This window comes from Impatiens glandulifera, chromosome 6, assembly GCF_907164915.1.
Source record: "Impatiens glandulifera chromosome 6, dImpGla2.1, whole genome shotgun sequence".
Taxonomy (NCBI): domain Eukaryota; kingdom Viridiplantae; phylum Streptophyta; class Magnoliopsida; order Ericales; family Balsaminaceae; genus Impatiens; species Impatiens glandulifera.
Genome location: NC_061867.1, coordinates 9,440,055 through 9,465,277, shown reverse-complemented (window position 1 = coordinate 9,465,277; position 25,223 = coordinate 9,440,055). Strand labels below are relative to the sequence as shown.

Below are 25,223 nucleotides of genomic sequence, written 5' to 3'. Positions count from 1 at the left end.
ATTAAAGTAGCTTTATTCTCTTAGATGGTCAATAATTCATTTAAAGTTATTTCAAAAGAAATTGTGGTTTATATTATTGTATGGTCCACACGGAAAGGAAAGTGTGATTAATTTCAATTTATGTTCGGTGGGATGTCCTATATAATTTATATTAGATGCCACTTTTTCTTTTTAATTAGATAATCATTACATATAAGTTGAAATGTCAAAAGTTGTATATGAAAATAAGACATCAAATATAAAATAATAAGTAGCTAGTTTTTTGTTGGAGCATTTTCATCATCATACTGCTTTCTGCCCAACCCATTACCCTCCCATTACCTCAAAAGACTCCGATCACCATTATTATTCTTTTACTATTTTATTGTACTATTCTATTTTCCCTCAAAAGACTCCGGTCACCATTGTTTTCTTTTACTATTTTATTCTACTTTTCTATTTTCTAAAGGATATGTATCATTATAATTCAGTAGACACAATATAACATTTGTCAGAAGTTTATTCATCTTATTGATCATCGAGAGAGAAACCACCATGGCTGATGCAGCTCTAATCAGTGGATTGCTTTCAAACTTGGCACCTCTGATTCAGGATGAATTCTCGTTGGTTTGGAGTTTTAAGAAGAAGGTTCAAAAGCTATCCAGCACGCTAACTTCAATTATGGCAGTACTTGAGGATGCAGAGAGAAAGAATGTGCAGGAGAAGGACAAACAAACAGAAGATTGGTTGCGGAAGCTGAAAGATGTGGCGTACGAGGTTCGAGACATCATGGATGAGTGCACCTTTGAAGATCTTCGTCTTCAAGTCAACAGGCGTAATGCCTCCTCTTCAACCCTGATCCAGGTAACCAACTCAATAACCCATCCTTTTAGCAGTACTTGGACACGTCTAAAAGTTGGTCACAAAATTAAGGATGTTCAAGAGAAGCTTGACCAAATTTCTTTAGAGCGTCAAACGTTACATTTGCGTGAATCTATTCATGCCTCAAAAAGAGACAAGCTTACTAGTAGATGGCGTGAAAACATGTCTCTTTCTAGTTGTAATCAAGTATATGGGAGAGATAAGGAGAAGAAACAGATTATTGATATTCTGGTCAATAATACATCTAGTGCTTGTGCTGATAAAAAACCATATGTTCTACCCATTGTTGGAATAGGGGGTCTTGGTAAAACAACACTTGCCCAAATGGTCTTCAACGACGAGGAGATTACTAAGTATTTTGAAACTAAAATCTGGGTTTGTGTTTCAGATGATTTTGATATTAAATTGGTGATCAAAGCTATCATAGGAGCAACAAATGAAACTTCCTTAGAGATATTGCAGAAAATGATTCAAGATAGATTGAAAGGGAAAAGATATTTGATTGTATTGGATGATGTTTGGAATGAAAATGTTGATGCATGGGATCAGTTGAGATCTATCTTGGATTGTGGATCAAATGGTGCATTTATCCTTACCACGACACGGAAAAAAAAATGTGGCAAAAATTATGGAAACGATTCAACATTTTCAGATATCATCGCTCTCTAACGAGGATTGTTGGCTACTCTTTCAAGAGCGTGCATTTATGTGTGGAACACAAAAAACTACAAACTTTGTTGATATTGGAAAAGAAATAGTTAAAAAATGTAAGGGTGTTCCCTTAATTGCCAAAACATTGGGAAGTCAATTAAGCTTCAACGATGACGAAAAGGAATGGTGCAGAATAAGAGATAGTGAGATATGGGAGATATCTCAAAGTGAAGAAGAAATTGATATTTTGCGTATTCTAAGGTTGAGTTACTATGACCTTCCTTATGATTTGAGAAGATGCTTTGTGTTTTGTGCTATATTTCCCAAGGATACTATAATTGAAAAGGAAAGATTAATCCAATTGTGGATGGCCCATGGTTTAATTCTTACAGTTAAGAACAAAGAAGTGGAAGATGTTGGGAATAAAATTTGGAAGCAATTGTGTTGGAGATCCTTTTTTCAAGACGAGAAATCAAATCGGTATGGAATTTATGAAACATGTAAGATGCACGATCTTATGCACGATCTTGCCCAATCTGTTATGAAAGATGAATGTTATAAGTTGGATGCTAATAACTCAAGTGATGGTTTAAAACGAGAAATCCGTCATCTAATGGTAATGGGTGATAAATTTGTCAAAATATCAGTTGATTCTCTTAAGAAAATTGGAGGGTTGCAATCACTAATGCTCCAGGACAGATATGATGGTGGAAAGCAGATTCCTTCAAGTGTATTGAAGGAACTTTCGATTTTACGTGTCCTTGAACTAAGCTATTATGGGTGGCAGAAAGGACCATTCGAAAAGTATGAAGAATTGTGTTACCTGGGATGTCTAAAACATCTTAGATACTTAGACATTTCCGGTAATAATGAGATAGCAACATTACCTGATAATATTTGTGATCTCTTGAACTTACGGACTCTGAAACTCAATGAGTGTTCTAAGCTTGAAAGTTTGCCCAAAAATATGAAAGACCTTATTAATCTGCGACATCTTTATTTGAATTGTTGTGATGGATTAAAATATATGCCTAGAGGGATGGGGCAATTGAAACATCTGAAGAGGCTAAGCTTGTTTGTGATAGGTAAAAAGGAGAGAGATTCCCAACTAGATGAATTAAACAAATTGGATATCTGCGGATCTTTGAAAATTACAAAGCTTGGAAGAGTTAGTGATGCATCTATGGAAAGAGGGATAAGTATGGCTAAAATGTCGAGTATCAATGAATTGGAGTTGGAATGGAGATCTGATGATGAAGTTGATGAGAGCAAGAGTACTAGAGATAGAGATGAGAAAATTGGTGAAGCTCTAGAGGTTTCAACTGCAAGGCTGAAGATATTGAGAATGAGGTATTACAAAGGTGAAAATTTCCCTAAATGTGTGGGAAAATCATATCCTTCTTTAACACGCCTTGAGCTTAGTAGCAGCGTTGATAATGAAATGATAGTACTATTCCCTTTGTTAGAGGAACTGCATATTGAAAGAATGATGAATTTGAGGGAATTGGTGTCACCTAGCTGTTGGAGTACTGGAGCATTCCCCAATTTATCCAAGCTGGAGATACAGTATTGCCCAAAGCTAGGGGCCTTGCCACCTCATCTCAAATCACTCAAAGATGTAACTGTTATTGGTGAATGTTCGGATGAATTGTTATATAGCATCTGGAATCTTAATGGTACTCTCACTCATCTGAAACTGAAACTTAGTGGATTGAATAATGATGTGGAGCATGGAATATTCAGCGTCAACAACAACATGAATGGAATTGAAGTAGTGTTATTCCCTTTGTTAGAGTATTTGAACATTTCTGAAATGATGAATTTGAGGGAATTGGTGTCTCCTACTATTCCTAGTGCCGGAGCATTCCCTAATCTATCCACCCTGGAGATATCTTATTGCCCAAAGCTAGGGGCTTTGCCACCGCATCTCAAATCACTCAAAAATGTAACTGTTAGTGGTGAATGTTCGGATGAGTTGTTATATAGCATCTCAAATCTCAGTGCTCTCACTCATCTCGACCTATGGTCAATAACAGAAAGAAGTGTTTTATTTGGAGCTGGTTATAAGGCATTAATGTTTGATGATGAGATACCATCAACATCATCATCGTCAAATAATAATAGTGAAGCACAATTAGGAGGAAGAGGAGGAAGAGTACGCTCAACTTTCCAATCTCTTCAATCTCTGCGTATTTTCTACTGCAAGAAGTTAAGGCGTTTGTTTGATGAGGGAATGATATCAAAGATTAGTGGCTGCCAGAACAAACACTTCATCAACTCTCTCACGGAATTGAGAATCCAGTATTGCCCGGAGTTGATGATATCAGTTGAGGAATTTGTTGGAAACCTCAATATTAATAATAATTCACTACAGTATTTGTATATCTGGGGCTGTCCTAAGTTGGTGTCTTCAGAAGAAGCGGACGATGTTATCGCACTCCTGCGTTCCCTTCGAACCAGACTTGGTCGTGAGAAGTTCTTTGTAGATATTCGATTGAAAGAGGAATAGAAGAAGAAGAGTCAATTAGAAGGTACTCTGTATAAAAATAATAATTATATTTATCTATTAATTGCATCTACTAATATTACTTAAATTCGAATCCGTTTGTTCAAATTGAATTCGATTTGACCGTGATATTGCTTTTTGCAGTCAGTAGGCTATTCCTCCAATCATAGTCGCTATATTTTGGTTCATGTTGTTTCTGTGGAAGATTAAAGCGACATGGATATTCTCCAGCTGCTTACATTATTACTGTTACTGCAATGTATGTTTTCTTCTCCTCTTTCTCTCTGTTTATGATTTAGTTTCATCATTATAATAGATCAATTGTTTGTTTGTTTGTTTGTTTGAATGGTATATATATATATATAGAGTTGGAAGCATTATCCTATTTGAGGATCAAGCTGAGTTTGAGATGAGTGTACTTGTAAGTCATGGACTAATCTATTAAAATGGTTTTTGATTATTTTTGGTGGTTTTCAAATGTAAATTTTCTATCATAACTCTGCAGCTTACTGATGGTTGGGTGGATTGCTGTGACATTTGTGTTTGTAGCGAGCGGTAATTTGTTCACAAGTAAGTTTCATCAACAAAGAATACAAAACTGAAGCAACCTAACCTAACAGACACAAACAAAGAATCTGAAAATTAAGCCAACAACAATATTCCCACCAAAAGCAATGTCATGTATTTGGTTAAGTATAGCAACCAATATATTATATATTTTGATTCAATATCTTTTTTTTTTTTATATAAATTTTGTTTTTTAAATTTTATATCTTAATTATTTCGTTTATACATTTGTCCGTTTAATATTGCAAGTTGTGAATTATGAAACATTATTATTTTGTTCTAAGGGTTCACCAAATGGTCCTATTTGAATTTCTAAATATAACCTACCTTTCCTACCCCCCAACAAAACAGCCCTATTAAATTTCATGTCTAAACAATGTCTAATATAATATTTAACAAAAATGAAAGCTGCAAAAAAATAGCCAGTTTTGAATTTTAGTCAATACCCCTAATGTCGTGACCAAGAATATTATGAGCATTTGACTAGCTATTTGATGTCAATAAACTGTTTTGTTTCAAAAATTCCAATTTTGAGAACTTTTCTTTCAATCTTATCTATGACCATTTGAATTATTGCATTGTAAATACTTTTTATTATTGGTGAGTTATTTTTATTAGTTATTCTAAACATCTATACGTAAAATCGAGGAGAATGAGCTTGTTTGAGGAAATGATTTTTTAGTTTTACTTGGGTTTTTTTCTAAAATTCTTTATTTGATAAAAAGTAGGAAAAAATGGTTTTTAAATTTAAAAATTAATTTGCTCTTTAACTTTAGAGTATATGATTTAGGTGAGAGAACGATGGTTTAGAGAAAAATGATAAAATTATAGTAGTTTTGGTATTTAAATGGATAAAAGTATTGATTAGATGGTTGATATGATGTTTCAAATTTTCGCAGCAGTCAGTAGGCTATTTTTCAGCTCCTCCAATCATACATTGCCTACATTGCCTCTCTTGTCTTCCTTATACTCATTACTGTTACTGCAATGTATGTTTCCTTCTCCTCTGTCTCTGTTTATGATCAATTTGATTGTGACTCTCAATTGTTTGTTTGTTTGAATGGTGTATATAGAGTTGGAAGCATTATCCTATTTGATGGTCAAGCGGATATCATATCGTATATTCTGCACAAAGCGGATTATGTAATTGAAACACTACAGAGTGTCTTTAATTATCTTTTATCGGCTAAGAATATTGGAATTGGGCCATTAACTCTACCCCCAGATCTGCTAGGAACTATTCAATTTACGCAAAATAATATCAATGCTGTTGCAGACAACTTGCACAAAGTTACCGGGGCGAGTTCAGAAGACATCTCCAATTTGCTTACTCCGTTGTAAATACTCATTCACAGCCTTATTATGACACTATTTTATGCTCTTTATTTTGGGAATTTATTGGACATTGAATTGCAGGAGGATTCCTCTCATACATGTCACAGCCTTCATGCTTGCTTTGGTGATTTTCGGATTTTGTAAGTCCAAATCTATGCATTTCTCATCATAAAACCTAGTCAGGGCTTGATTGATGCGGATTAGTTCTGAATCACTCATATCCAATCAACAATCTACTCGTCTACAACATCAATCAAAATACAAAAATACCCTCTATTCATTATATTTTTATATCTCTACTTCAAACAAAGTTATTTGAAAATAACTTACAAGTCTATAATAGTATTGGCTTTTATGGTTCATATCATATGTGATGATGTTGCTGGCTTCTTGCAGTTCTATCACTTGGTGGGATGCAATGCTTGGTATACTTGTAAGTCATGGACTAATTATTTTTGATTATTTTGATGGTTTCAAATGTATTTTTCCTATCATAACTCTGCAGCTTACTGGTGGTTGGGTGGATTGCTGTGACATTTGTGTTTGTAGCGAGCGGTTTGTTTCTCCTCGTTCATAAGTAAGTTTCATCAACCATATGTATCGAGAATCCAAAACTGAAGCAACCTAATAGACACAAACAAATGAACCAACAACAATATTCCCACTAAAAGCACCCTTCATTGAAGTATTCCACATATGTTATTTCTTAAAGTGGAAACAACAACAAAATTTCTCATATAGTTTCTGTTTGTTTCCTATTTATTTTTTATCTGGCAGTGCAGTTGAGGACACTTGTGTGGCAATGGACGATTGGCTTCTGAATCCGAATGCACATTCGGCTCTAGAAAGCATTATTCCAAAAGCAGATAACCAAACAGCCAGAACAATACTAATGGTTACTAAACAAATCACTTTTGCACTTGTCAATGAAACAAATACAGCCGAACCAATGTCTTTAACGCAGACATGCAGCCGTCTGCCGGACCGTTGTTCTTCAACCAAACAGGCCCTCATGTGCCTGTGCTTTGCATGCCACTCAATGCCAACCTCACCGAAGTCCCATGCTTAACCGGTGAAGTTAATTTTACTAATGCATCCGAGGTAAGTCTCTAAATAATTAGAGAAATAATAGGGGACGAGAATAATATGAAAAGAAAAGAAAGTTGACAAGAATGATATTACAAGTCATTTATTAAATTTTCAATCCATTCAACAAAAAAATTATGTATAAATGTACTTTGTAGGTGTGGAAGGGTTATGTTTGCGAGGTTTCTACTACGGGGATTTGTATAACTCCTGGGCGGATTACTCCCGAAGCGTACACGGAGCTAATTTCGTCGCTAAACGTGAGCTACGCACTTTACGAGTATGGATCATTCCTTGTGGATCTTGTGGACTCTACATATGTGAAGGAAACATTTATGGACATATCAAACAACTTTTGTCCTAGTTTAAGGCATTCAACAAAAATGATGTGTGTCGGGTTTATAATGGTGGCTGCAGCCTCAATGCTTTCTTTAATATCGTGGATGTCTTATGGTCGAGAAAGAAGGCGTCGAAAATATGCGATGAAACGAATGAACCAATTTCCTGCACCTCCTCCTCTTCCTCCCAAAGGATACTACATTGGTGGTCGCGGAAAATATTGATATTTATTATATATATATATAGAGTTGGGTATTTAATTGCTGTTATATAATGTTTATTGCATCTCATCTATTGTATAACTACAAAATCTTACCCCCATAGTGAAATTATTAGTATATTGTATATATCTTGTTACCTTGTTTAGATTCCTAGATTAGTGGGTTACCTTGTTTAGATTCCTAGATTAGTGGTTTACCTTATTAAGAGTCTTTTGACTAGTATATATTGTAACATTGTTTATCAATAATAACCACGGGATTAATCTCTATCATGGTATCAGAGTAAAGATCCTCTCAAGATCATCAATCGAATTTTTTTTTTTTCTCTTCCTCCCACCTTGCTGCCTCACGCACAAACTTCTAATGTCTGTCCCACCTACTAATTCAGACTCCTCCTCCAATCAAAGTCAGACGCCCACCACCATGTCTGTTTCTCAATACCACTCTGCTTTCTCTGTTAACAATCTCCGCTCCATAATTCCTATCACCCTAGAGATGGGTAGCGAGGAATATCTCTCTTGGGCAGACCTTCTCGAAAACCACTGCTTGATTCACAATGTTTACGAACATCTCAAACCAAAAACTCCCAACGCCTCCGAAACACCTTCAACATCTTCCGAGACCGACTCTCTTCTGTGGAAACGCCTTGACGCCCTTGTCAAGCAATGGATATTTGGAACAATATCCAAGGATCTACTAAACACGATCCAAAAACCTGGTATGACGGCTGCTCAGGCTTGGGAACGTTTAGCGAATATATTTCAAGATAACACAGGTTCTCGTGCTATGTATCTTGAAAATAGGTTTTCTCAAATTCGTCTCAATGATTTCCCAAACATGAGTGCTTATTGCACTGAATTGAAGATGATTGCGGATCAACTTGCTAATGTTGATTGCCCCGTTTCTGAAAATCGACTGGTGTTGCGTCTACTTGGGGGTTTGAATGAAAACTACGAAACAATCGCCACCATAATAGGTCAAAAGAAGCCTCTCCCATCTTTCTACGATGCTAGATCTGATTTGCTCCTTGTTGAAACAAGGAAGGATGAATTCGTCCACACAAACACCTCTTTTATTGCCTCGGACGATCGTAGCCAAGGCCGCGGAAACAACTCTAGCCAATCAGCCCGTGCTACCGGCCAGCAGCAGCAGCAGGGCACCTCTAGCGCGCAGGAACAGGCCGGCCAGGGCCGAGGACGCAGCCAGCGCGGCAGAGGACGCGGTCGCAACACCAGCCGCACATACCACCAGCAGCAGCAATTCTGGGCACCTCCTGGCCAACAGCAATGGGCACAGTGGGCGCCTGCGGGCTGGACAGCACCCCCTTGTCCCTACCCGACACAACAGATCTGGCCGCAGCAGCAAAGCGCCCCCTGGCACGCATCTGGTCAACAGCAACAAGGCGCCTCCTGGCGCGGTTCTGGCTATCAGCAGCAACACACTCGGACAGCAGGAGCAGGCGTACTCGGTTCTCGGCCACAGCAGGCCTACATGGCTGAGACGAGCCAGCAGCAGCCCCAAAGTTACGTTGCAACCGATATCAATCAGGCGATGCACACTTTATCCCTTACTCCGCCTGACGATACTTGGTACATGGATTCGGGAGCAACTTCACACATGACACCCAACTCAGGTAGTCTCTCGCCTTATTCTAATTTAAATTGTGTTAAAAATATCATTGTTGGGAGTGGACAGGAAATCCCGATTCGCGGTATTGGTAAAACTAACTTAAAACCACCCTTACCACCCTTACCTCTGAACAATGTTCTACATGCTCCCAAACTCATTAAAAATCTTATATCTATTCGTCGGTTTACTCGTGATAACAACGTCTCTGTAGAATTTGACTCACTTGGTTTTTCTGTAAAGGATTTCCAGACGGGGAAGGTTATCATGAGGAACAATAGCTCGGGGGATCTCTACCCACTCTCTCTGTCGAGCCAAAGCCAAAAACCCCCAACTAATTCTTCGTTTACTGCAATTTCGTCAAATTTATGGCATAATAGATTAGGACACCCCGGTGTCGATATTTTGCATTCTCTCAATAAATCAAATTCTATTTCTTGTAAGCCCGTTTTAGGGTCTAAACTCTGTGAGTCTTGCATCTTTGGTAAACAAGTTAAGTTACCATTTACCAATTCTGTCTCTTATACTACTTCCCCATTCGATATTATTCATAGTGATTTGTGGACGTCGCCTGTGCTAAGTACAAATGGACATAAATACTATATTCTGTTTCTTGATGATTACACAAATTTCCTTTGGACTTTTCCAATTGGAAACAAATCCCAAGTATTCTCCGTCTTCTCTACACTTCAAAATCAAATTCAAACACAATTTCAAAAGCCCATTAAAACAATCCAATGTGACAACGGAACTGAATATAACAACAGTCAATTTCGTACATTTTGTGACAAAAATGGTCTACAATTTCGCCTCTCTTGCCCCTATACTTCTCCTCAAAATGGTAAAGCAGAAAGAAAAATACGCACCATAAATAACATGATTCGAACATTGCTTACTCATGCTTCTCTCCCGTTAAATTTTTGGCATCACGCCCTCGAAATGACCACTTATCTCCTAAATATTCTTCCAAATAAACAAATTCGAAATTTCTCACCCACTCAACTTCTATATAACCGAACTCCTTCTTACTCTCACCTAAAAATTTTCGGTTGTCTTTGCTATCCTCTTCTTCCTCCAACCACTATTCACAAACTTCATAAACGCTCTACCCCTTGTGTCTTTTTAGGATACCCCTCTAATCATCGCGGCTACAAATGCTACGACCCAGCCTCAAAAAGATTTATCATCTCTCGTCACGTCATTTTTGACGAAACAAAATTTCCCTTTTCTCTTGTCCAAAACCCAAACTCAACTCACCCATCTCAATCCGAACCAATAACCATCCCAATACACATCCAAACCCCGCCCATCACCGAGTCCATTTCCCCACCAAACAACACTCCATTACCGAGCCCATTATCAACTCAACACACTCCACCAAACCCACCATCACCCATCACCACTTCACCAGGCCCAAACCCAAACACGACTAGCCCGTCCACAAGACCAAACCGTCCAAATCATTCACCAACCATCATCAATCCAACACGGACAATACGAACCCGCGCAATGGATGGGATTGTCTGTCCAAAACGCATTTTCAATCTAAACACACTCACATCTCCATCGCCTATTCCCAAAAACCCAAAGTTAGCTTTATCAGACCCGAATTGGAAAGCCGCCATGGACGATGAGTTTAACGCTTTAATTAGTAATAAGACTTGGGACTTGGTTCCGCGTCCTCAGGGTGTTGATATTATACGATGCATGTGGATTTTTAAGCATAAAACTAACTCTGACGGCTCTTTTGAGAGGCATAAAGCCCGTCTTGTTGGTGATGGCAGGTCTCAGCAGATTGGAATCAATTGTGAAGAAACCTTTAGTCCTGTTGTCAAACCAGCCACCATACGAACTGTTCTGAGCATTGCTTTATCGAAGTCTTGGTCCATTCACCAAATGGACGTCAAGAATGCATTTTTACATGGTAATCTCAACGAAACAGTTTACATGCATCAGCCTTTCGGTTTTAGAGACAAAATCTTTCCCGACCATGTTTGTTTATTGCGCAAATCTTTATACGGCTTAAAACAAGCTCCTCGTGCTTGGTATCAAAGGTTTGCAGATTTTGTCTCTACAATCGGTTTTACACACAGCACGACTGATCATTCGCTTTTTATCTATCAACATGGGTCCGAAATTGCCTATCTACTCTTGTATGTTGATGACATTATCATTACGGCTTCGTCTGATCAGTTACGTCAGACTCTCATGAAAAGCTTAGGCGCAGAATTTGCTATGAAGGATTTAGGTAAATTAAGCTATTTCTTGGGAGTTGCTGTATCGTATACTAAGGATGGACTTTGTCTTAGTCAGAAGAAATATGCTGAAGAAATTATTGATCGTGCTGGAATGTCTACTTGCAAATCAACACAAACGCCGGTCGATACAAATGGCAAACTTGGAAAATCAACTAGTCCACCAGTCTCTGACCCCACTCATTACAGAAGTTTAGCCGGAGCACTACAGTATCTTACTTTCACACGTCCTGATATTTCATATGCAGTCCAGCAAATTTGCCTCCACATGCATGATCCGAAAGAGGCTCACTTGGCTGCCTTACACAGAATCATTCGATACTTACAGGGTACAAAGCACTATGGCCTTCATCTTTACAAATCCTCACTGTCTACACTCGTTTCATATACTGATGCAGACTGGGGAGGATGTCCAGATACCCGTCGCTCTACATCTGGCTATTGCGTCTTCCTAGGCGATAATCTTCTGTCTTGGTCGTCAAAACGGCAATCCACACTTTCTCGTTCTAGTGCTGAAGCTGAATATAGAGGAGTTGCCAATGTTGTCTCCGAATCCTGTTGGCTTCGCAATTTATTGTTAGAACTTCGTATCTCATTGGACAAAGCCACACTGGTCTACTGCGACAACATAAGTGCGATTTATCTCTCCCAAAATCCGGTCCAACATCAACGTACCAAACACATCGAAATGGACATACACTTTGTAAGGGAAAAAGTAGATAGAGGTAAAGTTCGCATTCTTCATATGCCTTCTCGTTTTCAAATCGCTGACATATTCACCAAAGGACTTCCGCGCATACTATTTGAAGATTTCAGAGACAGTCTCAGCGTCCGAGAATCTCCCGTTTCGACTGCGGGGGTGTATTAGTATATTGTATATATCTTGTTACCTTGTTTAGATTCCTAGATTAGTGGGTTACCTTGTTTAGATTCCTAGATTAGTGGTTTACCTTATTAAGAGTCTTTTGACTAGTATATATTGTAACATTGTTTATCAATAATAACCACGGGATTAATCTCTATCAGAAATGAAATTAAATTGAATCAATACTATGCTTTTATTTTATATTTTAGCAAGTAATAATTGTTTTTTTAACGTTTTAAGGCTTGTTTGATTCAATAATTGAGCGTAAAGATCATGCCTACAAGGTCATGGTATGTGTTTAAATTAGTTCATGTTAAGGTATTAAAATGAATCTATAAATCGGTAAACTCATGAGCTAGTTAAATTTTTACGATTTTTGAATTTGATGAGTTATAAATTATTCCGATTTTACATTAATAAAAAACTTATTATATGCAAATAATAAATTTATGTAGCTAAGAAGTTTGTTATGTCAGTGATAACCCTATTTTACATCGATCGAATTCGTATGGCTAGCTTTGCAGATGTTGAAAGACTAGTTGTTTAGTTGACCATTTCAAAGGGATTTGATATGGTCGGAAGGATGATTGTACAAGATGAGGCTAGATTAAATGAACTAATAGACTCCCGTGAGGCTGAAATAGAGTATCCATCTTCACAACCCTCAAGTTGTGATGTCTTCTCGTATGACGAAAAGAGGAGTGTAGGAAGATGGTGGTATACCAAAAATTGATTTCATTAACCCATCGTCTTATTTTAGATTTGTTGCCCGAGAAAGAAACTATTGACGAGGTAAAAAATAAGTTATGGTCACATGTAGAAGATATAATCCAACAAATCCTATTAGAACTCTTTATTATGAGATTAATATTCTTGAATCACCAGTTTTATTAATGACGTGTCTGATGAGGAATCAGTGATTTCTGATCCAGATTATGATGTCAACAAGAATATCCAAATAGGATTCTTGACACATAATATGATGATGGATGAGAAAACAAATCCCCCATGAAGCATGTACTTGAATTAGAGACTGAAATGTGGCCCATTGTGCACGAGATTCCACTTTATCGTATACTTTTCATCCCAGTAATTATTCATCAAAAAACTACCAACATTGCCAACTGAAAAAGCTAAATGACATACCGTAGAGTTATATGCAAGTAGAAAAGCGTGTCTCAAAGTTGAGAAAGTGTTATTCTAATTAGATTTTATCAACGATTGGAAAAATTAGACATCGTTAGCTTTTGATCACGTCAATTGAGAGTTTTTGTTTGATGTAATGGGCAAAATGAGAATGAGTGCAAAATGGATTGGGTGGATTAGATTGTGTCTCTCGATGACTAAGTTTTATGTCATTGTTAATGGTAGTTCTCAAGGATTTTTCAAGAGTTCCCGAGGGATTAGACAAAGTGATCTACTCTCTCTTTTCTTGTTCGTTATTGTTATTTAAGCTCTCTAAAAAATGATATCGTTCGTACAAAACTCGGGACTCATCCGTAGAGTGAGTTGTGGGTCAAGAAGATATCATTTTTCTATATCATATTTTTTCGCTGATGAAGCTCTACATGGTTCAGACTATCTGCAGGAAATTTAAACACCTTCAGGATATTTTATGGCTATTTGGTGCATGTTCCGGTCTTCGAGTGAATCTTAATAAGTCAAACATTTTTTCTCAGATTTTGTTTCGAATAGAAGAAATATGATGTTGGCAAATGTGTTGGGGTTTTGGAATTGGTGATCTTCCATCAACATAACTTGGTATGCCATTGAGTGTTAAATTACGATTCAAGGTCTTTTGTGACCCGATTATTACTAAAATGGAATGTAAAATGTCTAGATAGAAAAGTAAGATAATCTTGAAAAGGGGTCGGTTAATCCTTATTAAGAGTGTGTTGTCATCTATGCCCACATATATGATGTCATTATTCCTTCTTCTCAAGAGTGTGGCGGTGAAGATGGAGAGAATAATGTGTACATTTCTATGGAGATTCTCTAACTCATCGTTTTGTCATTTAATTAGTTAGGATAAAGTTCAATGTTTTAAGAATTAAGGAGGTTTGATATTCGAAATCTGTCAAAAATGAGAAAAGATACTGACATGCTCTACATATCTTTCGGTATTTGGATACAATACTAAAAGATATAGCGTATATCTTTCGACTTTGAATCCTTTCAAAAAACAACATATTTTTGAAGGGTGAATACCGAAAGATATAGAATATATCTTTTAGCTTTGACCCCTACAAAAAAAAAATCAGAAAACTTCTAAGTGCAGGGTTTTCTCTAGGGGATATACCGAAAGATATAGACTATATCTTTCGGCTTTGACCCTTTTCAAAAAAATCAAAAAACTTTTCTAAGTGTTGGGTTTTCTCTAGGGGATATACCGAAAGATATAGACTATATCTTTCGGCTTTGACTCCTTTTAAAAGGAAGGAATTTTTTCTAAGTGTTGAGTTTTTTCTGGAGGGAAGATGCCGAAAGATTTGGACTATATCTTTCGGTTTTGGTCCATTCTAAAAAACATAAAAATCTTCTAAGTGTTGGGTTTTCTGGAGTGGTTCACTAATATATCTTTCGACTTAATGGACCTCTCCACTAATATCTTTCTTAGAATTTACAAGTATAAGTTTGTGTTTAATTATATAAAGATGTGTAAGGTTTGTGTTTGATTATACTTAGAATGAGTGATTATGTTTTATATTTGTATGAGTAGGGGTTTTGTTTAATTTCTAAGTATAAATTTTTTTAAAGGTTTTTAAGGATAAAATATAATCATGCTTCAATTTGGTTAAATAATAAAATTGAAAAGGTTGAATACCAAAAGATTTGTCTAAATCTTTTGGTTTTGCCCACTTCCCAGCAATTTGATATTTTGGTTATTTAAGGCCAAAGACGAAAGATATGTGTATATCTTTCAGCTTAACTAGTAGATATCGAAAGATTTGTAGTAAATCTTTTGGTTTTGGTCACTCATCACTAATTTCTTTACCCTTTTTCCAATTGGTATTTTGGTTTCTAAGTATATAAATCTTGTTTAATTGTCCAAACATATCAATTGTGAGTCAATATTCCTAATACATGAGTTGTGATTGAAGTTACAAGTATAGGTTTGTGTTTGATTATATAAAAATGTATAAAGTTTGTGTTTGATTATACTTAGAATGAGTGATTATGTTTTATATTTGTATGAGTATGGGTTTTGTTTAATTTCTAAGTATAGAATTGTGTTTAAGTTTTTAAAGATAAAATATAATCATGCTTCAATCTTGTTAAATAATAAATTTGAAAATGTCGAATACCAAAAGATTTACTTCATATCTTTCAGTATTCAGGGGTAAAACCGAAAGATTTGTCTAAATCTTTCGGTTTTGCCCACTTCCCAGCATTTTGATTTTTTGGTTATTTAAAGTCAAAGACAAAGATATGTGTATATCTTTCGGCTTAACTAGTAGATACCGAAAGATTTGTAGTAAATCTTTCGGCTTTGGTCACTCTTCACTAATTTCTGTACCCTTTTCCAACTGTTTAATTGTCCTAACATATCAATTGTGAGTCAATATTCTAAGTATATATGGGTTGTGATTGAAGTTACAAGTATAAGTTTGTGTTTGATTATATAAGATGTATAAGGTTTGTGTTTGATTATACTTAGAATGAGTGATTATGTTTTTATATTTGTATGAATAAGGGTTTTGTTTAATTTCTAAGTATCGAATTTTGTTTATGTTTTTAAGGATAAAATATAATCATGCTTCAATCTTGTTAAATAATAAATTTGAAAAGGTCGAATACCGAAAGATTTACCTCATATCTTTCGGTATTCAGGGGTAAAACCGAAAGATTTGTTTAAATTTTTCTGTTTTGCCCACTTCCTAGCAGTTTGATTTTTTTGATTATTTAAGACCAAACCGAAATATATGTGTATATCTTTCCGCTTAACTAGTAAATACAGAACGATTTGTAATGTAATTTGTTTATTATTTTTTTTAAAATAATTTTATACTTAATTACATATATATAATAAATAATAAGATATAAGTAATATTCTTTTAGGAGTAAATTTTTGTTATTTAAAGTGAAATCTAAATTTAAGATTTACCAATTTTGTTTGTCTTGCTCTATATAATAAAATTATCAGAATAATAAATATTTAATTAAATTAAAGACCAATTATGAAATAACATACTTAATAGCTAAAGTATAAATACTTTCACCTTTCTCTAGACAATAATCTTTTTTTATTTATTCTAAACTCCAAAATTAGAAAGAAAAATAAAATTCATGTATAGGTGTTGTTTGATATTCCATTTCCTATTTAGATAGTTCTTAACAATATCTATGTAATTTTCAGTAATAGTGATAATAAAAATATGCAGCAAAAACATACAAACCAAACGGGACTCTCAAGTGAAACTCATTAAAGTTGAATCCTATAGTATTCCACTTCTTAATAGAAGTCTAATACAAAAAAAAAAAATTGTTGTTTATTGCATATAAAGAATGGACTAAATGATCAAACAAAATTAGAATAATGCAGAACCTTAATAAAATAATTAATTTTTGACGGTCACCATCACCGAATACAAATTCAATCTACTATTAATGTCAATGTTTCAAATCAAATACTAAGTCGCCCAAAAATATTTACAAATAAAATGATGCGTCAAAATTAAAACATTGTCGTGTCATTATTACAAGTTGTGAATTATGAAACATTTTTATTTTGTTCTAAGGGTTGATCACCAAATGGTCCTAAATTTGAATTTCTAAATATAACCTATCTTTCCTACTCCAACCAAACAGCCCTCTATCAAGGAAGTTAATTAATGGTGTGCTTAATTTTCATGTCTAAACAATTCCTAATTTAATATTTAATAAAAATGATAGCTGCAAAAAAGTCACTTTTGAATTTTGGTCAATACCCCCAATGTGGTGACCAAGAATATTATGAGCATTTGACTAGCTATTTGATGCAAAAAAACATTTTTTTTTTCAAAAAATCCAATTTTGAGAAATTTTCTTAATCTTATCTATGACTTTTTGAATTATTGCATTGTAAGTACTTGTTAAGTTAATGGTGGGTTATTTTTATCGGTTATTCCAAACAGAATCTATATTAAAATGAGAAATATGACGTGTCTTCTCGATTCATTTAAATTACGTGTTACACAAATTAATATTTAGGAGTGTTTGATTTAATATTTTAAATATATATAAGAAAACTAGAAGCCACACTTGTGTGTTTGAGTGAGTATAACTAATGTTAGAAATGAGTTTTTCTTTATCCTTTTAAAGAATAGATCTGATTAAAAAATATTCATTTTATCTAGATGGGAAGAACTTATTAACTTTTTTTATTTGGTTTAAATTGTAATTTGGCAAATGTTTCTTATCAGTTTAATTTCTTTCATTTTTATTAACATTGATTTGTTTTGGATTTATTTTTGTATTACATGAATCTTGTCATTATCCTTTTGTTATTTAAATTTGTTTTAGTCAATTGTCATTCCTTATTTATAATTTTATCTTATAATTTATTTGTCTAGTTTAACATACTTTTTATTTTCTCCTCCACGTTACACTCTTTTTGAATAGTTCATTATATCTCAAAGTCGTTTTTTACTAGTTATCATTCACATTTTAGATTATTATTTTAAAAAAGTAAATACATATGAGTAAACTAAACATAGAAGTTGTTTGGTCCAGTTAATAGTCAATTACTCTTAAGAAATACATTCCTTCCCTCACAATTGGACCTAGCTAGAATATTTGATGTGTTCACACAAATTATTTATGTATTCATTCTTTCATTGTTCTTGTAGTCTAATATTTTCCTAGATAAGAAACACATTTTCATATCTAACTAAAGAAACAATATTTACTAAATGGAAAATTTTACATAATTTATTGTGTCTTGTTCTAGATGGATTATGATACACATTTTTTACCTAATTTCTTTTATAGAGTATTAAAGTCTTCGAAAAATTAACTATAATAAAAGAAAAATAAGAAACTTTACAAACAAGTAAGCCATTTTGACCAAATGCAATTTAATTAAATTATTTGGAAATGGAAACATTTTTCCCCCAATTCTAACATCATGTATCAAGTAATTTCAGTCCAACATATTTGTGTTGTTTTATGGATAAAATTTCTTCATATTGAAATGCTCCCATTTGGAAAATAACTAAATTTTCAGAAAATTAAAATATAACCCTCAAACTTTGAATTATATGGAATTTCTTCCCCTGCAACTCAAACTTTTCTTATTTAACCCTTAAATTGATTACCAAAGTCTATCAACACATCATATATTAAACTATGTTCTTTGAGAGCTTTGATGTTGTTTCTTTAATAAAAAAACTATCACATATTTATTTTTTAATTTAATCAATCAATCAATTTTACCAACTATAACAATATTAAAATAATCTTATCTTATCTTAATTTTATAAAATTTAAATATAAAATAATATTATAATAATTCAACTATTAAAAACTTAAATAACTTAATTATTTATTCATCAAATAATTATTGTTTTTAAAAATCTCAATAATAATCTTAAATAACCTAACATCAAACAGGCTGGTGGTAAGAGATGATCATCACTCTTGATCTTAATTCAAAACATATTTTAATCAGAGTCGAATCTAAGTTATGGCTGAGTTGGCTCAAACTCAAAAGAAAAAAAATTACGCTAAAATCGTTACATAATCCCTTAATTTTCTATTTTTTAAAATTTAATTCAATATTTATTTTTCTGAAACTAGGTAAAAATCTATACTAATCTACCTATTTCATTCATAAATTCTTTAAAAATAAATTATGAACTTGATCTGTAAGTAGAAGATATAATTTTCATCTATACTCAAAATGAGGAGAATATTTCAAATTTCCTAAAGTACAAGGGACAATTTGACTATTTTCCTCCACTTAATAACTCATTCGTTTAGAGTTCAAGTCTAACAAAATGTTTTTTTATTTTATTATCAAGGACAATTTTTTAAAAGCACTACCATGTGATGAATTGATTAACATATTGGGTAAATAATAATTTGAGGCTTATTCAATTGAATTTTTTTAAATAACTTGGAGAGGAAAAGAATGTAATGATTTGTGATGATTTTAAAGATGTAGAAATTATTTTGATAAAAGACTTAAAAAATATTATATATAATAATAATAATAAAATATTTAAAATATAAAATATTTTTGTATTTTGGTTAATAAATCGAGCAAGATGTAATGGACGAAAGAAGAGTGAAATGATGTTCGATTAATTTGAATTATTTAAATAACTCAAACTGGCAACCAACTAAGTTTATTTCTTTAGATATATACTGTGTCTTTAGAATAAAAAGTATATATATATATATATATATATATATATATATATATATATATTAGTAAATCAAGTTAATTGATCTGAGTTTTATATTTTAGGTTAAAAAATTATATATTTTCTTGTTTTTGGAAAAGTACAGGGATAGTTTGGGTAGGAGGTGGCCCTAAAAGGTCACCTAGCCTCACTTGAGGGATACCTAAATAATATTGTAAAACTTTTAGTAAGTTATATATATATATATATATATATATATATATATATATATATATATATATATATATATATATATATATATATATATATATATATATATATATATTTGTTTAAGAGTTGAAATGTCTCAAATTGTGAAATTTATTGTCGAGGATGGATAAGTAAATAGAGTTACATGATTGTCATCCTATTTTTGTGTGGGTACTTACTTATTACTGGTAAGAAACAGATTCATATTATAAGGAAATAAATAATGAATAATAAAATTATAAATAATTATGCTTTAATTTTCATTTTAGAAATTATATTCACATAATTATTATGAAATTTTCAGCAAAATTAAACGGTTATTAATTAATCAACCAATTTTAATAAATTTATTTCATTCTTTGAACATATTTTAATTTTTTTTTTACTAATATATACACTCAGTTTTTGTTGTTTACTTTGGCTTAAAAATATATTTATTTTTCTTTTTAATTTAAAATAAAAATGTGTAATGCACATGGAAATGAGTTCAACTTTAATCATTAAAGTGATGGAGGAGAGGGGTGCTAATTTAAATGTAGGAGGGCACACACAAAAGCTAGATAGATAATGTAAATGATGCTAATTTAGTTTTGGATCCATAATGATCCAAATTAAAGTTATCAATAAATGGGAGACATCTCATTTGAAAAAATAAAAAATAAACACTGCCTATCTAAATGTTAACTTATTATGATCCCCTTTATCAAAAGTTTGTTTATATTGTTATATTTCCAAATGATGTTTTTTTTTATAATGAAAAAGATAAAACATTGTCATTGACAATAATAATGTAAATTGAAAAGAAAGATTATCCAAATGTAGATTTTTCAAGATTACAATGAGATTTATTATTAGTGAATTAGTCTAAGAGGATGAGATTTGGTTCTAAGATATTTTGAAAATTTTTCATTTGTTTCAAAAGATTCTTTACATTGGTTCATTTATATTATCCATAATATATATATATATATATATATATATAATTTTTATATATTCTATATAATTTTGTGTATAAAGATTGTTGTTCATTTATTGGTTCACAATGTTCTTGTGGTTATATTGAAATGAGGGAAAAGTATAATTAAGTATTTTTTATTATGCAATCCCCTTAACATTTAAGCCTGTAAAACTTGATTGAAAATTAGAAAACTTTGATTTAAACTAATATTTGTCTCAAACAAATACATTATAAATTGCAATTTAATTTTTCATGAGAGAATAGATTATAACTTGAATAGTAATATTATTAAAGTAGCTTTATTCTCTTAAGATTGTCAATAATTCATTTAAAGATATTTCAAAAGAAATTGTGGTTTATATTATTGTATGGTCCACACGGAAAGGAAAGGATGTGCTATATAATTTATATTAGATGCCACTTTTTAATTAGATAATCATTATATATAAGTTGAAAGGTCAAACTTGTATATGAAAATAAGACAATATGACACAATCAAATATAAAATAATATTATTGTATGGTCCACACGGAAAGGAAAGTGTGGTCCATTTTGTATTTCAATGATTGTTCTTCAGTAGACACAAGATAACATTTGTGAGAAGTTTATTCATCTGATTGATCATCGAGAGAGAAACCACCATGGCTGATGCAGCTCTAATCCGTGGATTGCTTTCAAACTTGGCACCTCTGATTCAGGATGAATTCTCGTTGTTTTGGAGTTTTAAGAAGAAGGTTCAAAAGCTATCCAGCACGCTAACTTCAATTATGGCAGTACTTGAGGATGCAGAGAGAAAGAATGTGCAGGAGAAGGACAAACAAACAGAAGATTGGTTGCGGAAGCTGAAAGATGTGGCGTACGAGGTTCGAGACATCATGGATGAGTGCACCTTTGAAGATCTTCGTCTTCAAGTCAAAAGGCGTAATGCCTCCTCTTCAACCCTGATCCAGGTAACCAACTCAATAACCCATCCTTTTAGCAGTACTTGGACACGTCTAAAAGTTGGTCACAAAATTAAGGATGTTCAAGAGAAGCTTGACCAAATTTCTTTAGAGCGTCAAACGTTACATTTGCGTGAATCTATTCATGACTCAAAAAGAGACAAGCTTACTAGTAGATGGCGTGAAAACATGTCTCTTTCTAGTTGTAATCAAGTATATGGGAGAGATAAGGAGAAGAAACAGATTATTGATATTCTAGTCAATAATACATCTAGTGCTTGTGTTGATAAAAAACCATATGTTCTACCCATTGTTGGAATAGGGGGTCTTGGTAAAACAACCCTTGCCCAAATGGTCTTCAACGACGAGGAGATTACTAAGCATTTTGAAACCAAAATCTGGGTTTGTGTTTCAGATGATTTTGATATTAAATTGGTGATCAAAGCTATCATAGGAGCAACAAATGAAACTTCCTTAGAGATATTGCAGAAAATGATTCAAGATAGATTGAAAGGGAAAAGATATTTGATTGTATTGGATGATGTTTGGAATGAAAATGTTGATGCATGGGATCAGTTGAGATCTATCTTGGATTGTGGATCAAATGGTGCATTTATCCTTACCACGACACGGAAAAAAAATGTGGCAAAAATTATGGAAACGATTCAACATTTTCAGATATCATCGCTCTCTAACGAGGATTGTTGGCTACTCTTTCAAGAGCGTGCATTTATGTGTGGAACACAAAAAACTACAAACTTTGTTGATATTGGAAAAGAAATAGCTAAAAAATGTAAGGGTGTTCCCTTAATTGCCAAAACATTGGGAAGTCAATTAAGCTTCAACGATGACGAAAAGGAATGGTGCAGAATAAGAGATAGTGAGATATGGGAGATATCTCAAAATGAAGAAGAATTAGATATTTTGCGTATTCTAAGGTTGAGTTACTATGACCTCCCTTATGATTTGAGAAGTTGCTTTGTGTTTTGTGCTATATTTCCCAAGGATACTATAATTGAAAAGGAGAGATTAATCCAATTGTGGATGGCCCATAGTTTAATTCTTACAGTTAAGAACAAAGAAGTGGAAGATGTTGGGAATAAAATTTGGAAGCAATTGTGTTGGAGATCCTTTTTTCAAGATGAGAAATCAGATCTGTATGGAATTTATGAAACATGTAAGATGCACGATCTTATGCACGATCTTGCTCAATCTGTTATGAAAGAGGAATGTTATACGTTAGATGCTAATAACTTAATTGATGGTTTAAAACGAGAAATTCGTCATCTAATGGTAATGGGTGATAAATTTGTCAAAATATCAGTTGATTCTCTTAAGAAAATTGGAGGGTTGCAATCACTAATGCTCCAGGACAGAGATGTTGGTGGAAAGCAGATTTTTTTGAGTGTATTGAAGGAACTTCCGATTTTACGTGTCCTTGAACTAAGCTATAATGGGTGGCAGCAAAGACCATTCGAAAAGTATGACCTGGGATGTCTAAAACATCTTAGATACTTAGACATTTCCGGTAATAATGAGATAGCAACATTACCTGATAGTATTTGTGATCTCTTGAACTTACAGACTCTGAAACTCAATCAGTGTTCTAAGCTTGAAAGTTTGCCCAGAAATACAAAAGACCTTATTAGTTTGCGGCATCTTTATTTGAATGGTTGTTATAGATTAAAATATATGCCTAGAGGGATGGGGCAATTGAAACATCTGAGGACGTTAAGCTTGTTTGTGATAAGCAATAAAAAGAGAGACGGCCAACTAGATGAATTAAGAGATTTGGATATTGGCGGATCATTGACAATTAAGAACCTTAGAAGAGTTAGTGATGCATCTATGGAAAGAGGGATAAGTATGGCTAAAAAGACGAGTATCAATGAATTGGAGTTGGATTGGACATCTGTTGATGAAGTTGATGAGAGCAAGAGTACTAGAGATGAGAAAATTGGTGAAGCTCTAGAGGTTTCAACTGCAAGGCTGAAGATATTGAGAATGAGGGATTACAAAGGTGAAAATTTCCCTAAATGTGTGGGAAAATCATATCCTTCTTTAACACGCCTTGAGCTTAGTAGCAGCGTTGACAATGAAATGATAGTACTATTCCCTTTGTTAGAGGAACTGCAGATTGAAAGAATGATGAATTTGAGGGAATTGGTGTCACCTAGCTGTTGGAGTACTGGAGCATTCCCTAATCTATTCAAGTTGTATATATCTGATTGCCCAAAGCTAGGGGCCTTGCCACCTCATCTCAAATCACTCAAACGTGTAAAGGTTGAGGCTGAATGTTCGGATGAATTGTTATATAGCATCTGGAATCTTAATGATACTCTCACTCATCTAGAACTTAAGAGATTGAATAATGATGTGGAGCATGGTATATTCACAGTCAACAACAACATGAATGGAAATGAAGTAGTAATATTCCCTTTGTTAGAGTATTTGAAGATTGTGAGCATGAAGAATTTGAGGGAATTGGTGTCTCCTACTATTCCTAGTGCCGGAGCATTCCCTAATCTATGCAAGATTGAGATATGGTATTGCCCAAAGCTAGGGGCCTTGCCACCGCATCTCAAATCACTCAAAGATGTATATATTAATGGTGAATGTTCGGATGAGTTGTTATATAGCATCTCAAATCTCAGTGCTCTCACTTGTCTCTCTCTTGGTTTTATGAATGAAAGAAGTGTTTTATTTGGAGCTGGTTATAAGGCATTAATGTTTGATGATGAGATACCATCAACATCATCATCGTCAAATAATAATAGTGAAGCACAATTACGAGGAGGAGGAGGACGCTCAACTTTCCAATCTCTTCAATATCTGGATATCTGGAACTGCAAGAACTTAAGGCGTTTGTTTGATGAGGGAATGATATCGAAGATTAGTGGCTGCCAGAACAAACACTTCATCAACTCTCTCACGGAATTGAGTATCTGGTATTGCCCGGAGTTGATGATATCAGTTGAGGAATTTGTTGGAAACCTCAATATTAATAATAATTCACTACAGAGATTGTGGATTATGGGTTGTCCTAAGTTGGTGTCTTCAGAAGAAGCGGACGATGTTATCGCACTCCTGCGTTCCCTTCGAACCAGACTTGATCCTAAGATGTTCCATGCAGATATTCTATTGGAAGAGGAATAGCATAAGAAGAGTCAATTAGAAGGTACGTATAAAAATAATAATTATATTTATCTATTAATTGCATCTACTAATATTACTTAAATTCGAATCCGTTTGTTCAAATTAAATTCGATTTGACTGTGATATTGCTTTTCGCAGTCAGTAGGCTATTCTGCAGCTCTTCCAATCATAGTCGCTATATTTTGGTTCATGTTGTTGTTGTGGAAGATTAAAGCGACATGGATATTCTCCAGCTGCTTACATTACTGTTACTGCAACGTA

At 33.7% G+C, this 25,223-nt stretch overlaps 4 protein-coding genes across 6 annotated transcripts; all 4 read left to right on the top strand.

Moving 5' to 3' along the window:
* The first annotated feature begins 660 nt into the window (after positions 1-660).
* LOC124943110 (putative disease resistance protein RGA4) lies at positions 661-1,530 on the top strand. The gene has a single exon (XM_047483668.1). It carries the CDS (start codon positions 661-663, stop codon positions 1,528-1,530), a length of 870 nt encoding a protein of 289 aa, XP_047339624.1.
* On the top strand, positions 1,503-6,487 carry LOC124942706 (putative disease resistance protein RGA3). Of its 3 annotated transcripts, XM_047483255.1 has the most exons (8): positions 1,503-4,043; positions 4,163-4,277; positions 4,385-4,439; positions 4,524-4,588; positions 5,485-5,574; positions 5,659-5,922; positions 6,002-6,060; positions 6,317-6,486. In XM_047483255.1, exon 1 carries the CDS (start codon positions 1,568-1,570, stop codon positions 4,019-4,021), a length of 2,454 nt encoding a protein of 817 aa, XP_047339211.1. In that variant the 5' UTR covers positions 1,503-1,567; the 3' UTR covers positions 4,022-4,043; positions 4,163-4,277; positions 4,385-4,439; positions 4,524-4,588; positions 5,485-5,574; positions 5,659-5,922; positions 6,002-6,060; positions 6,317-6,486. The 3 variants fall into 3 exon arrangements, with proteins under 3 accessions (XP_047339211.1, XP_047339209.1, XP_047339210.1); XM_047483253.1 differs by lacking the exon at positions 5,485-5,574 and having other exon boundaries at positions 1,533-4,043; positions 6,317-6,487; XM_047483254.1 differs by lacking the exons at positions 4,385-4,439; positions 4,524-4,588; positions 5,485-5,574 and having other exon boundaries at positions 1,533-4,043; positions 6,317-6,487.
* On the top strand, positions 6,225-7,658 carry LOC124942707. Its single transcript, XM_047483256.1, has 4 exons — positions 6,225-6,353; positions 6,426-6,497; positions 6,698-7,021; positions 7,165-7,658. Exons 1-3 carry the CDS (start codon positions 6,334-6,336, stop codon positions 6,987-6,989), a joined length of 384 nt encoding a protein of 127 aa, XP_047339212.1. The 5' UTR covers positions 6,225-6,333; the 3' UTR covers positions 6,990-7,021; positions 7,165-7,658.
* A 13,760-nt stretch (positions 7,659-21,418) lies between these two features.
* On the top strand, positions 21,419-25,213 carry LOC124941159 (putative disease resistance protein RGA3). The gene is made up of 2 exons (XM_047481434.1): positions 21,419-24,984; positions 25,101-25,213. Exon 1 carries the CDS (start codon positions 21,507-21,509, stop codon positions 24,960-24,962), a length of 3,456 nt encoding a protein of 1,151 aa, XP_047337390.1. The 5' UTR covers positions 21,419-21,506; the 3' UTR covers positions 24,963-24,984; positions 25,101-25,213.
* The last annotated feature ends 10 nt before the right edge of the window (positions 25,214-25,223 follow it).